This window comes from Tenrec ecaudatus, chromosome 12 (genome assembly GCF_050624435.1).
Source record: "Tenrec ecaudatus isolate mTenEca1 chromosome 12, mTenEca1.hap1, whole genome shotgun sequence".
In the NCBI taxonomy this organism is placed as follows: Eukaryota; Metazoa; Chordata; class Mammalia; order Afrosoricida; family Tenrecidae; genus Tenrec; species Tenrec ecaudatus.
Genome location: NC_134541.1, coordinates 16,903,671 through 16,916,562, shown reverse-complemented (window position 1 = coordinate 16,916,562; position 12,892 = coordinate 16,903,671). Strand labels below are relative to the sequence as shown.

The 12,892-nt window shown below is 49.6% G+C and overlaps 1 protein-coding gene across 2 annotated transcripts in view; it reads left to right on the top strand.

The window, feature by feature from the left end:
- SYS1 (SYS1 golgi trafficking protein) overlaps positions 1 to 12,892 on the top strand; it is a 33,024-nt gene that overhangs the window by 19,260 nt on the left and 872 nt on the right. Inside the window, exon 4 of one of the 2 annotated variants that reach the window (XM_075528700.1) lies at positions 3,713 to 9,928. The exons of the other annotated variant lie outside the window; for it this stretch is intronic. Within the exon in view, the coding sequence (XP_075384815.1) occupies positions 3,713 to 3,764 (52 nt within the window). The 3' untranslated portion in view covers positions 3,765 to 9,928. Of the gene's footprint in view, positions 1 to 3,712; positions 9,929 to 12,892 lie in introns of those variants that run through there. 2 annotated transcript variants of the gene reach the window in all.

Below are 12,892 nucleotides of genomic sequence, written 5' to 3'. Positions count from 1 at the left end.
GTCCCCCTGTCTACACCAGTGCTTCTTGGGGGCTCTGTCTCCTTAGTTGTCCCTCTCCTGGCTAGCACAGCCTCAGCTGTGATCCCCTGGTCCCCCTACCTTCCCACCCCTGCCAGGGCATTCACTTCACGGACTCAGTAGAGGAAAGAACCAGTGGGCATGCGGATAGAATACAACTGTCCTAGGCAGGACAGGCAATGCTACGGGGACAGCGAGTGGACAGATAGTTCCTGGGGTTACGGGAGGGAAGGAGGCCCTGGGAGGAGAGCAGTGAGCCAAGGATGCTAAAATTGATGGCATGGGCGATGTAGCTTTTCTGGTGGTTGATTGATAGAATTGTATCTGAGAGGTGAACAGTTGGTAAATATGATAATGGGGCAGGATGAAAGGAAAAAAGAAGAAAGAAATATGTATATGTAGGTATACATGTAAATATATAAACATTTAAATATAGGCTCTCCACTTGGCGAGTCCTTTGTGCTACGGGAAGTTCATGAGTGCCTGCTTCTTGCTGGGTGGAGCAGAAGCCCAGGCCTCCCCGCATGGTGCCTACTCACACATGGCACGGCTGGGCATGTTACTGCTGGGTGGTGAGGAAAGCCCAAGCCCTCAACTCAGTCTCCTGGGCAATGGGTGCCGGTGGTGCCGTGTTACCACCGGACACAGGCTGAAGTCTGTTTCCTGTTGGCTGACTGGGGCTCAGGCGGTTTGTTTCCACCCCCTAGACTCATGCTGGAACAGGGTGTTTAATGCGACCATTTCATGTTTAGCCAGAGTGCCCCCTTCGCAGCCCCTTTAGCAAGAAAGAACAGACTTTGAGTGGGGCATTTTGTTTTCTGCATATTTAGCCTTTTAAAATTGTAGACTTCTCCAGCTTCCTAACAAAGAGAAATCCGGGAGACCTGCTGCTGCTAAACCACCACTTGAGGACTAGGGTCCTCAGCTGGTCTGCCTTCTCTGCATCTTTCAGAACTGCCTTGGGTTTGTTTTCTGGGTACTGCCCAGCATTTTCTACTTTTCTTACTAGGAGAGAGAAAGAAAAGAATGTGTCTACTGCCTCTCGTCCCAAACCAGAAACCCTTTTGACTTTGTATTCTCTTTATCCCTCTAAGTCCAAGCGAGGGGGTGTTTCTGGATTTCTAACCCCTTTAAAAATGTGTGAGTCACTTGGAACCTTGTCCAGGTCCGTTCTACTAGGCCCAGACCCACAAATTCGTTTGTGATAAACTCTTCTGTACCGTGGGCTTCTGCTGAGTGACCGAGCGACAGCACCCGTAAACTTTCTAGAAGCGCTCTTGTCTGATTCAGAGTCTCTGTAGGCACACCCATCATTTCTCTGTTGGTGCTGGTTGCCGTGGGGCCCGTCTGACTCATGGCCATGATTTATTTAGAGATCTTTCATCTGACTGGAGAGTTCGCTGAGGCAGGGCCTTAAATCTTCCTGAGATGTTAACAAAAGATTCCACAGGCGCATTCTTCGTTTCATTTCTGGACCATGCTTTCCTGGCAGTGCCCTGGATTTGAGCTTTGCTCAGAAGCCATTTCTTAATTTTAGCAAAATTTGGAGAAGTTGAGCATTTTCTAAATCACAAAGACCGACTCCTTCATATTTAATGAGCCTTCCTTTCAGCTCAGGATTTCTCAGCCTCGGGACTGCTGACACTTCGGACTGGATAGTTCTTCATGGTGGGAGTGCTGCTCTGTGAATTTTCAGCAACATCCTTGACCTCAGTCTCTTAGATGCCATAGCAACCTCCCAGTTTTGACGACCAGAAATGTCTCCAGGCACTGCCAAACGTCCTCCGGGAGGCAGTACCACTGTCACTGGAGAAACACTGCTTCAATTTTCTATCTCCTCTACCATTTTACCATAAATAGCAAAAGCCAGGAGGCACCTGCTGGATCATAACTCATTAGGCCCAGTTTCTCCTTTCCGATTTACTGCTGGTAAGTTTTTTGTGCCACGGCATAGCAAAGCTCCACCCTTCCTCCGCTCCCCAATAACATACTTCCCATCACTGCTACTCTCGTTGTCAGAGTCCACAAGGCGCCTGTGAACAGCTCCGTCCAAGCGCTTGAGCCCTCCACCCACCACTAAAACCTCCATGTTGCTCCTATGGCCGCACAACACAGCTACACATTTAGCTGCTCCAGTTGGGGAACGGTACTAAAGTTTTGAAACACTAGGAGTCCAGAAGTGGCGGGGCTGGGTGGACTTTGCTCAGAGTCTCGCACAAGGGGGCGGTCAAGCTGTTGACTAAACCCACGCCAAACCAACGCCATTTCCACTGAGTTGGCTGTGACCACAGTGCTCCTGTGGGACAGAGTAGAACTGCCCCAGGGTCCTAAGGCTTCATCCCTAACCACTCTGCTACCAAGGCTCCTTGAGACTTGGCGAGACCTGAGCTCCCTCCTTGGCCACCCACGGGTGGGGAGCTGCCAGGCTTCAGGTCCTCACTGCCTATTGGCTGGCAGCTTCGGCTCATTGCTGTTTCACGCCCTGTTCCAGGCCTATTGAGAGCATGCCGTTTGTTTGCGTTTCTTAAAGTAAATGATGGATCCCAGCAAGCTGGATCACTGGGCGCTCAACATGGAGGCTACAGTCTTTCCTTTCTCCCTGGTGCAAAATTGCTGGTGCTCACTGTGATTAGTGTGCCATCGAGCCCCTCCCGGCTTTTCTATGGACTGCAGCCTTTCCCCGTGCCCAACACGGTGGAATGCTGGTCAGTCTGCGACGTTTCCCAGTTGTCGCTGCACTCATTTTTGGACCTCATCTTAGAGGTGACGGATTATCACCTCCACCACAGCCTATTGGTCACCCGCAGTCACCTTGGAACCTCATAGAAGGGGAGGGACCGGACAGGGAGCTGTGGGAGCGCTCTTGGGGCCTGCTGTGGCTTTTCCCTTGCTTCAGTTCTCCCTACCGCTTCTCGCTTCCTGTGGCCTGCCCCTTAGACCTACCGATCAGTTTGAAGTGTTGTATTTAACTTCCAAGTGCTTTCGAGCTAATCTTTCTGCTACTGATGTCTAGTTCAATTTTGTATGATTTCAATTCTTTAAAAACTCAATGGGGGTGGGGGGTGGGGGGTCAGGGAGGGGAAAAATGAAGAGCTGATACCAAGAGCTCAAGTAGATGTTTTGAGAATGATGATGGCAACAAATGTACAAGTGTGCTCGACACAATGGATGGATGGATTGTGATAAGAGTTGGATGAGCCCCCAATAAAGTGATTTAAAAAAAACCCTCAGTGAGGTTTGTTTTATGGCCCAGGATATGCTCTATCTTGGTGACTGTGTATACGCTCTGCTGTTCTTGGAGAGAGTGTCATGGGAATGGTGCTTAGGACAAGTGAACTTGATAGTGCTCAGGTAGGCTATAGTCTTTTCTTTTTTTCCCTTCAAAATGATCTTATTGGTAGTTAATACAGGTGTCATAACATTCCGTAGTTCAATCATATCAAGCACTATTGTACAATAACTGTTTAATTTCTTTTCTGTCTCCTTATTTAATTGGTTATAGAGAGATATGTATGCGTTCTCCAAGTACGGTATGGTTTGGGGTTTTTTAATTTCTTCTTTCAGGTTTATTTTTTATTGCTACTATTACTTTCTTCAAATTTTAATTTTGAAAGACTTTCAAATTTACGTAAGAGTTGAAAATAGGACAAAGAATTTCCACAAATAATTTACTCAACTTTCTCCATTTTTAAAGGTGCTCACTGATAACAGAAAGGCTGGCAGTTTGCAACTCCAGTGGCTTCTAAGAGGACAGACGGCATGGTCTACCTCCGTAAAGGTTCCAGCCAAGAGAACTGACGGGGCAGTTCTGCACTGTCACGCGGGCTCATTAAGAGTCAAACACATTGAGAATGAGGAGGGCAACAAAAGAACAAATGTGCTTTACACAATTGATGTATGTATGGATTGTGATAAGAGTTGTATGAGCCCCCAATAAAACGATAAAAAAAGCCAAAAACAACCCAGCAAACACCAGTGGTTAATATTTTGTACATTTACTTTATCATTTTATTTCTGTCTGTTTTTATTTCACGTGTTTTGAAGTTCTGTTATTAGGCATATACATGTTTATGATTATTGTATCTTCTTGGTGAATTCAATATTTTGTCATTATGTAACATCCCATTTCATTCATAGTAATATTCCTCATGCCGCTGTCTAGTTTGTCTGATGTTAACATTACCACTCCAGTGTTCTTTGATTGGCATATGTGTGGTATATTTTATTCCATCCTTTGACTTTTAACACATTTCTTTGTATTTGAAGTACCATAGATTTCTTATAAACAGCGTGTTTTTTCTTGTTCCCCTCCCCCCATTTGTCACTGTGTCTCACCATTGATTTTCTTCTTATTGTTGGAAAAACAAACAAACAAACAAACCAAAACATCCCTCTGCCTTGAGTACATGCTGACTCCTAGCGACTCAGTACAGGGTTTGGGGGACTATCCATCTTTACAGGAGCAGGCAGCCTCGTCTTTATCCCTCAAAGTGGCTGGTGGGTTTGAACTACTGGCCGTGTGGCTAGCAGCCCAACTTTGGGTCTTGTTTTGTATTTTTCCATCTGTGCGTGTTCTCTCCTTCTCTCTAAAATTTTGTATTGAGAATCAGGTCAAAGTTTACAAAGCAAGCAAGCTTCCATTCAGTGGTCCATGCACATTGTTTCATGTCATCGACTGCAATCCCCACAGTGTAACAGCATTTGTTCCCCTCTCTCTCTCTCTGTTCCCTTCCTCCTCGGCTCTCAAGCCTTCTGAACGTTGTCCTTGGATACCCGCCGCCCTTGTGATCGGAGATGTTGGTTGTTTGGAGGAACTCGTACTCCCTAGTGTTACTGTTCACCTTATAGACCTGTCTCCTCTTTGCCTGAGAGCTGAACACAGGAGTGAGCTCAGCTCCAGCTCTGAAGGGTGACTAAGTGCCATCGTCTCAAGGGTCCCACCAGACTCTGACCAGTAAGACTGGTCTTTTTAATTTTGAGTTTCTTTTCACGTTATTCTTCACTCTATCCAACACCGTCTGGTGTGATCGGTTGACGGTGGTGGCTGGGTACCGTCTAGTTCTTTTGGTCTCAGGACAGAGGAGACCGAGGTTTGCGCAGTGAATTCCTTCCATCCATCTCTGACTTTCTTTGTTGTTCTTTACTTCAGATGGGGAAAGATCATGCGCTTTCCTTCCTATTCCTTTTTTAAATTCCTTACATTGCATCTTGTAGAGAAGGGCAAAGAATAACCTATTACCACTGCATAGATGTAAAAAATGGGCAACAAGAATTCTTTAATTTGAACGAAATAGCTTACTGCTCCTGGAACAACAAAGAACTCGAGCACCAGTGTAGCTGCGTTGGCTCCGAGGTCCTGAGTCAAACAGGCAATGCAGGGCACCCAGATGTAGAAACAAAGCGATGTTTCATGGAAGCCAAGGAACCCAGGCTGAGCTCTTTTTTATAGCAAATAGTCAGTAAGCGTGTCTTTGTCTGGAAAAAAGACATCACCTCATCTCTCAAATGCCAACCGTACTGACAATCTTGAGCAAGGGCCCAAAGGAGCCCTTTGGTGCTGTGGATAGGCATCGGACAGCTAACTGCAGTCAGTGGTTCAGAATCACCCACCACTACAAAGGAGGGAGATGAGGCTCTCCTAACATGGACAGTCTCAGGAAGCTGGGCGGGCTCTCTGTGATTCAGCGTTGGCTAGATGGCAGAGGGTGGGTAGGGGAGCAATGGGCCAGGAGAAAGTGAGGCGAGGACCTTATGATGTTTGCACGACGTTGTGGGTGAAGGATATCGACTAGACCGCGGACTCCTATCTTGGTAAAAGTACAGATCAGAGTGCTGCTGATGGTGAAGGAGGAGGGACAGACTGCCTGAGGTGCTTCGGACGGACGTGGCATCAGAAGGGAGCAGTTCCTGGAGAAGGATGTGATGCTTGTTAAAGCAGAGGATCGGATCGGAAAAAAGAGGAAGATGCTCAACACAATGGATTGACACTGTCTGCAACGATGCGCAGACGTGGCCACAATTGTGAGGCTAGTGCAGGATCCCGCGGTGCCTTGATTTGTCGTCACTATGAATCGGAACCCACTTGAGGGAACCTAACAATAACATGTAATAGGATGCCTCTGGCTCAACCAGCGTGCTGCGAACACAAAGGACTATGGCATCTACCTGATCTGGGTAAGGCTGTGTGTTAACTTGACTGGCCATGCCTTCCGTGGCTTGAAAGGGACATCTATATTTTCAGTTATACGATGATATAATCACCCTCCGTTTTGTGATGCGCTAATATGCACGTGGTTATGCTCCCGTCTAGGAGTGAGTTCTCCTAGGTGAATGAGGCAGGATTAGGGTGGGATGCATTTGGAGGCAGCACCTTAGTAGACAGTGAATCAAGTCGCCACTCTTACCCCCGTCACTACTCTGCGCACCTCTGTACTACCTGGCTTAGGTTGAGGAGAGTGCCTTTGGAAGGTATGGTCTGCAATCCGTATCAGAAGAGCTTCAAGTTTGGGGAAAAGTGGAATACAAAGATGACAGACCAAGGGCCCAGTAGAAAGTAACTGTCTAGAAAAGAATGATGGCAACATATGTACACGTGTGCTTGATACCATTGATATACGGATTGTAATAAGACTTGTAGGAGCCCCCAATAAAATGATCTTTTAATAATAATAAAAAAGAGACAATTTGCCCACAATCTTTTTGAAGCCACCTCATGTATAAATGCTCTGGAAAAGTGCTCCTTGTTCTCGATTCAGCATCTGGCTCCTTGTCCTCTGAACTCTGGTACTTGGAACTCAGCCACCAGCCTGTTGTCTGACCCGATTTGCCAGCTCATTAAGCCTTATGAACCAGTGACCTGCCTTTTGACCTGCTGATTTGGGTTTATCAGCCCCCGTAACCACGTGAGTTGGCAGAGGACCCAGACTGATAGCCAGTCCTCAAGTTTGGAAATTTCCAGCTCCCATAACGGCACAAGTCTCTTCCTCGATGGTGTGTGAGTTTTGTGAGCTGCTGAAGCAATGCAGGGCATCAAAAGATGAGGCGGAGAGGGCCGAGGGGAGAAGTCGTGGTTGATGGTAGAGACGATGGAGTGGTTGGGGTAGCACTTCAGCAGAGTTTAAACTCGGCTTAATAGAAACAGCATTGCATTGATCTTTCTAAAAGAAAGTGTTCATGCAATTGATACATAATTATTTGGGGAGTCTGCTTTTTTTTAAACTCTGTAGTTTGGGATCTTTAATTATTTTTGGAAAATTGCTGGCCATTATTTTTCGATGGAACCCTTGTGGCGTCGTGGTATGCATTGGGCTGCCACCTGAAAAGAGCTTCTTGGGAGAAAGAGCAGGCTTTCAACTCCCATCGAGTCACAGTCTTGGAAACCCACAGGGACAGCTCTACTCTGTCCTATAGGGTTGCCATGAGTCAGAATTGACTCAATGGCAGTGAGTTTTTGGTTTTTAATCTTTAGAATATTTATTTGTCTCATTCTTTCTCTGTTTTCCTATTTTTATTCTAAATCTTAGATAACTCTGATCTTCCTTCCCTCCTTTCTTCTCCAACCCCCTCTTGGTTTTGTCTTAACTTTGTTTTGTTTTGTTTCAACTGTTTTGCTTCAGCTGGGATAATCTACATCAACTATCTTTAAGTTCATGAAGTCATTATCAGTTGAATTGAGTTTACTAATGAGTCCATTGAAGGTCTGCATTCCTGTTGTAACGTTTATGTCTGGCATTTCCATATGACTGTTAATGTCTCTATCTCCTGCTGAAATGTCCCTTCTGTTCATGGTTGTCCTTCACTTTTCCACCAGAGCCTCTAACGCATTTTAAATAGCCTATCAGATCATTCCAGCATCTAAGCCATTGTTCAGCCTGGGTGTGTTGTTATTCGACGGATTTTCAAAAATTGCTTTATTTTTGGCATGTCTTGTAAGTTGTGCTTGATTTCTGCACATAGTGGAAAAGCAGGGACTGAGGTCAGTATTATTTATGGCAGGAAATTGCTGCACCTCTTCTGTTAGGTAGTCTGGGGGATTGAGTCAGTCTTGCCAGGAGTTGCACTAAACTTGGTCCTTGTTGTTTCTATGGTTACTTTCAGTGTCTGAAGTTCCCAGGGATACTTTCATGCTAGTCACACGGAGCCTTTTTGCAATTCAAGCAATATTAGGCAAGTCATTCCTATCCACATGCATGGAGAACTTAGCGTCTGCTGGATCCGCAAGTGAACCAGTGCTTCCAGCCCCTCTCTCCTTGGAAACTTCCTCTGGCTATAGGCTAATTGATTGTCCAGAACCTCAGCTCTGAAAGGTTCAACATTATTTTGTAGATTACCTGATTTCTATTGTTGTTAGTGTGGGAATATATATATAAAAGGAATTATGTTCTTCACAGTTTCGACATCCTCCATGAAAGCCAGCCATCTCAAGCCATCGACTTTTCTACTGTTCCTCCCGCTGACTCCTGTGCTTGTCCTTTCCGGGGCCCAGCGCCCTGGATTGACAGATTTTAATCCGTTTAACACTCTACCAATTTAACTCCTATAGATGTACAACTTGTGATGCTTCTTCCTTCTCTTTTTGCTGTTGCCGCAACTGTATGGGGAGAGGAAGAGGTTTCTCATCTGTCAACACCTTGGGGACAACTCAAATCTCAGGATAAGCCTGAAAACAAGGGAAAGGGACTTGGGGAACTGAGTTTTCATCCACTGTACTACTGATTTGGCCTCGGGGCTTTGAACAGTTCTTCACAGTTCAGTCATGGCCAGTAAAGTGAAACTGGAACGGATCTGAATTAGTAAAATGTAAATGAACTAGAATAATACCAGAACAGGACAAAATTGCAAGTGCGCATCCTGTTAGAAATGTATTCTTAGGAAACAAAGGCAGGGTGCATACTGCAGAGCAACCGCATCTCTTTTACAACAGAGTCAGAAACAACAGTGACCAGCTCAAAGATGGCGGCTGACCACACCCCTTTGCACGTGTAGCTCCCCACGGCCAGCCGTCATTCACTGCCCTGCAGCAGGCTCATGGAAGGGCTCAGTACATGCGTTCCAGGATTTTGACCCTTAATTTTTCCTGTTCTGATGTTTCTTCTACTTCACCCAAACTTTAAAAGTTCAGGTCTGTTCTGATCTCCCTTCATCGGGCCATCCCTGAACTGATTTGAATTAATGTGAAGCACTGTTTGGCCTCAGTCCCATCTGCTCAAGAAATAGGACAAAATATTTACTCCACCCATTAGTGAGGATTAAGAATCAGCCTGTGAGAGCATTTCTTGGAAGATGAAAATTGCAACAGGATAAAAAAACCCAGCTAAGAGTAGAGGTTGGCTTTCTAACTTTGGGAAAGTTCCTTTATATCTCTATGTGGGTTTGTGTGTTGATAAACTGGAAATGATGAGAACTTACCTAAAGGACTGATGCGGGTAAAAAACATGGACATATGTAAATAACTTGAAAGGGGGGTTGGCACACAGGGACACACGTGCTGACTTCCTGTGATCTCAGGAATGAGTGGTTCAGAGTGGTTTCCTCCTCCTCGGAATCAGTTACAACCAACCTGACTGAGGTTTATTGAGCATCTCCAAAATGTCTGCCTTGGACTGAATTGTGATCTCCCCCCAAATAGGTGTCAGCTTGGCTAGGTCATGACTCTCAACAGTATGTCAGGTATGTAATTGTGCATTTTGTCAGTTGTGTAATGATGTAATCGCCATCATGATGTGAGCTGATGTGATCAGCCAATCCTCCTTGGGGGATTAGGGTGGAGTGCAGCACCTTGCTCAGGTCACAGCCGATGTCCGGGTAGTTTCCCTGGGGTGTGACCCGAGGCCCTTTTTATAAGAAATAAAAGGAAATAGAAGCGAGCTGAGAAGAAAGGATGGACCTGTATAAATTATCAAGGGTTCATAAGGGAGAGGGGAACGGGGAGGGAGGGGAAAAATGAGCTGATGCCAGGGGCTTAGGTGGAGAGCAAATGTTTTGAGAATGATGAGGGCAATGAATGTACAAAAGTGCTTTACACAATTGATGTATGTATGGATTGTGATGAGTTGCATGAGCCCCTAATAAAATGATATAAAAAATAAAAATTAAAAAAAAATTTTTAAAAGGGTGAACCTGACTCCCACCATGAAAGAGGAGCTGGGAGTAGAAGGTGTGTCCTTTGGACCCGGGGTCCCTGTGCTGAGAAACTGCTAGACCGAGGAGATGACTGTTGCCAAGACACATGGAGCTATCCAAGGACCACCTGGCCCAGAGATGTTGAAAGGAGGCAAGGACCTTCTTCCAGAGCTAACAGAGAAGAAAGCTTTCTCTTAGAGCTAATCCTCTGGATTCAGATGTCTAGCTTCTTATACTGTGAGAGATTAAATTTCCCTTGGTTACTGCCATCCACCTGTGCCACTTCTGGTCACAGTGCCCAAGTCCTGAACTAAGTATTTTATCTGAATTAGCTCATAAGCAGTAAGGATTAATTATTCCTATTTAAAAGACAAGGAAGTTATGGATCAGAGAAGTAAAATGTTTACTCAGCTGGTGAGGGGCAGTGCTGGGTATACAATCCCCAAAGGTCTAATTACAATACTTGCACTCTTAGCCACTGCACTTGTTGCCTCCCCGAAACCAGTTTCCACGCTCGTAAAATAATGAGAAAGCTGCTCGCTGGCTTTATCGCACAGGGCTGTCTGGAGAGCCCAATAATAGGATACACGTCCATGCAGAGGCTGTCCCCTGATGGGAAACTGGACTGTGTCATGGCTTCTCACACCGCCATGCGCTCCATCACTGTGTCCTGCCCCCTCGTCCCCTGCTGGCTGAGCTCATTTCTTCAAGATGGCCCAGATTTCAGGCCAACAATGGAGGGATTGAAGCAGGGGGTGGCAGTAGACTTGCGTCTGGAAATGATGACCGACCTCTGTGGGAATGAAGAGTGACAGGGCCAGAGTGGAAACAGGAAGGCCCCACGGAATGCCATTCCCATGCGGGAGCCTAAGCAAGAGAGGGCAGTGGCAATGGAGAGAAATGGGGGCTTGCAAACAGCTAGAAGAGGGACTCAATGGACAGACAGGCAGTGGCAGTGAGGGAGAGGGAGGTACCCCAGGATGACTCCCAGGCCCTGCCTCCCTGCTAGTGGATGTTTGCTGAGTGAATTCCTGAGCGACTGCAACGCAGAGCCATCTCCGATGAACACCCAGATCCCAGGGCGGGTTCCGGAGTCCGAGCGCATGGGGGCCGGCGGAAGAGTAGAGGGAGGGAAAGTGCAATCCCAGCCGGGGTCTGGGGGTGGGGGGCGAGCACTAGACCTTGAACACTGGCACTCCGCTGAGCCGGGAGGCGCTGGAGTGGGGCAAAGGCTTCCCCTCTCACCCTGCACCCCACCAGCCCGGAGGTGTAGCAAGTTGGCTCTGAGCTGGCGTGCGGGGTGGGGTGGGGGTGTTGGGGGACGGAACGGGGCGAGACCTTCCCCTGCCCCAGGCCTGACCCACCCACTGCGCCGGAAGGCTGGGCGGCGGCTCTGCCCAGTCCGGGAGCCAGGAACCGGGGTTGCAGGGTGAGTCTCAGGGTCCTGGTATCGCAGCCGGAACGCTGCAGCCCAGAGGAGGCGCCCAGGCAGTCCCCTCTCCTTCCCGCTCCCAGAGGTGCGCGCCCGCAGGCCGGCGGAGCAGAGGCTGGGAGGCAGGGCTGCCCGCGAGCCGGAGCGCAGCAAGTGTGCGTGGTCACCCCGTAGCTGGGCGGCGCAGGCGGGGCAGCCAGTGTGACCCAGCGGCGCTGGAGGGCGGGGGCGGGCTCGGGCGCGGGCTCGAGGAGGAGGAGGAGGAGAGGAGGAGGAGGATGCGTGCGGGAACTTTCTGGCGCCCGGAGGGAAGTGCGCTGGGACCAGGCGCGGGCAGGGCCGCTCCCGGCGGGGGCCGCCGCCCCTCCCCCACTTCCGCCTCCCGCCGCCTCCGCGTCCCGACTCCCAGGGCCCAGCCGTCCCGGGGGAGCTCGGCGGCGCCCCACCCGCCGGCGGCGCAGCCCGCTCCCACGCCCCCGCCGCCGTCTGACCGGCACGGACGCACCGAGGCCTGGCCGCAGGCCCTGCAGGTAGGGCTCGGCGGCGGCGGGGGCGCAGGTGCGTGGGAGGGCCAGGGGCGCCCGCCCTGCGAGCGCGCGAGCGCGCGGGCCCTTTTACGGGAATTCTCTCGCTTCCTCCGGTCCGGGTGGGGCCGAGACCCAGGCTGGGCTCCATGCTGCTGCACCCCGCCACCCCGCAATCCTGCCATCGCCTCCCTAGCACCTTCCCTCGGTAAACAACTCCCCTCCTCCGGCACTTGGTCGGCGGCCCCCCGGGGACTGCCAACACCTGGGGTCTCGAGAGTCGAGTGGGGTTAAGGGGAGGGTAGGAAGAGGGGGAGCCTTGGACCTGCGGCTGCCCTCCCCACTCGTTAGCCACCCCGGCCCCCTCCCCCACCGAGCGCAGAGCGCCCCGAGGGCCCTGGGTATTTTTAGCGTGGTGACCGGGGCGGCAGCTCTCAGGAGCCTTTCCCAGGAATCGGCGTCACCGCCCCCTCCTCCGCGGCACGCGCGCCGGTGCTGCGCTCACACTTCCTGGGCCCTGCCGGTCCTGCCCCAGCGCCCGTGGAGCGGCTGGTCTCGGGTCCGACGAGCCCAAGGTGGGGTGGGTGGGGAAGGCAGGATGCTGAGGATGCCGATCGCCCGCACCTCGCGCTAGAAACTCCCGGTGCCCTGGCTGCCGGCTCCAAGCGGAACCTGTGATGAGATTGAGTGATTGGGGGTGAAAGCACAGCTCCCCTACCCCAGTGTTCTGGAAAGCTCTCAGTCCCGGGGCCTGAGAGGCAGGTCTGACTTGAACCCGGACCCGCCCTTCCCATTG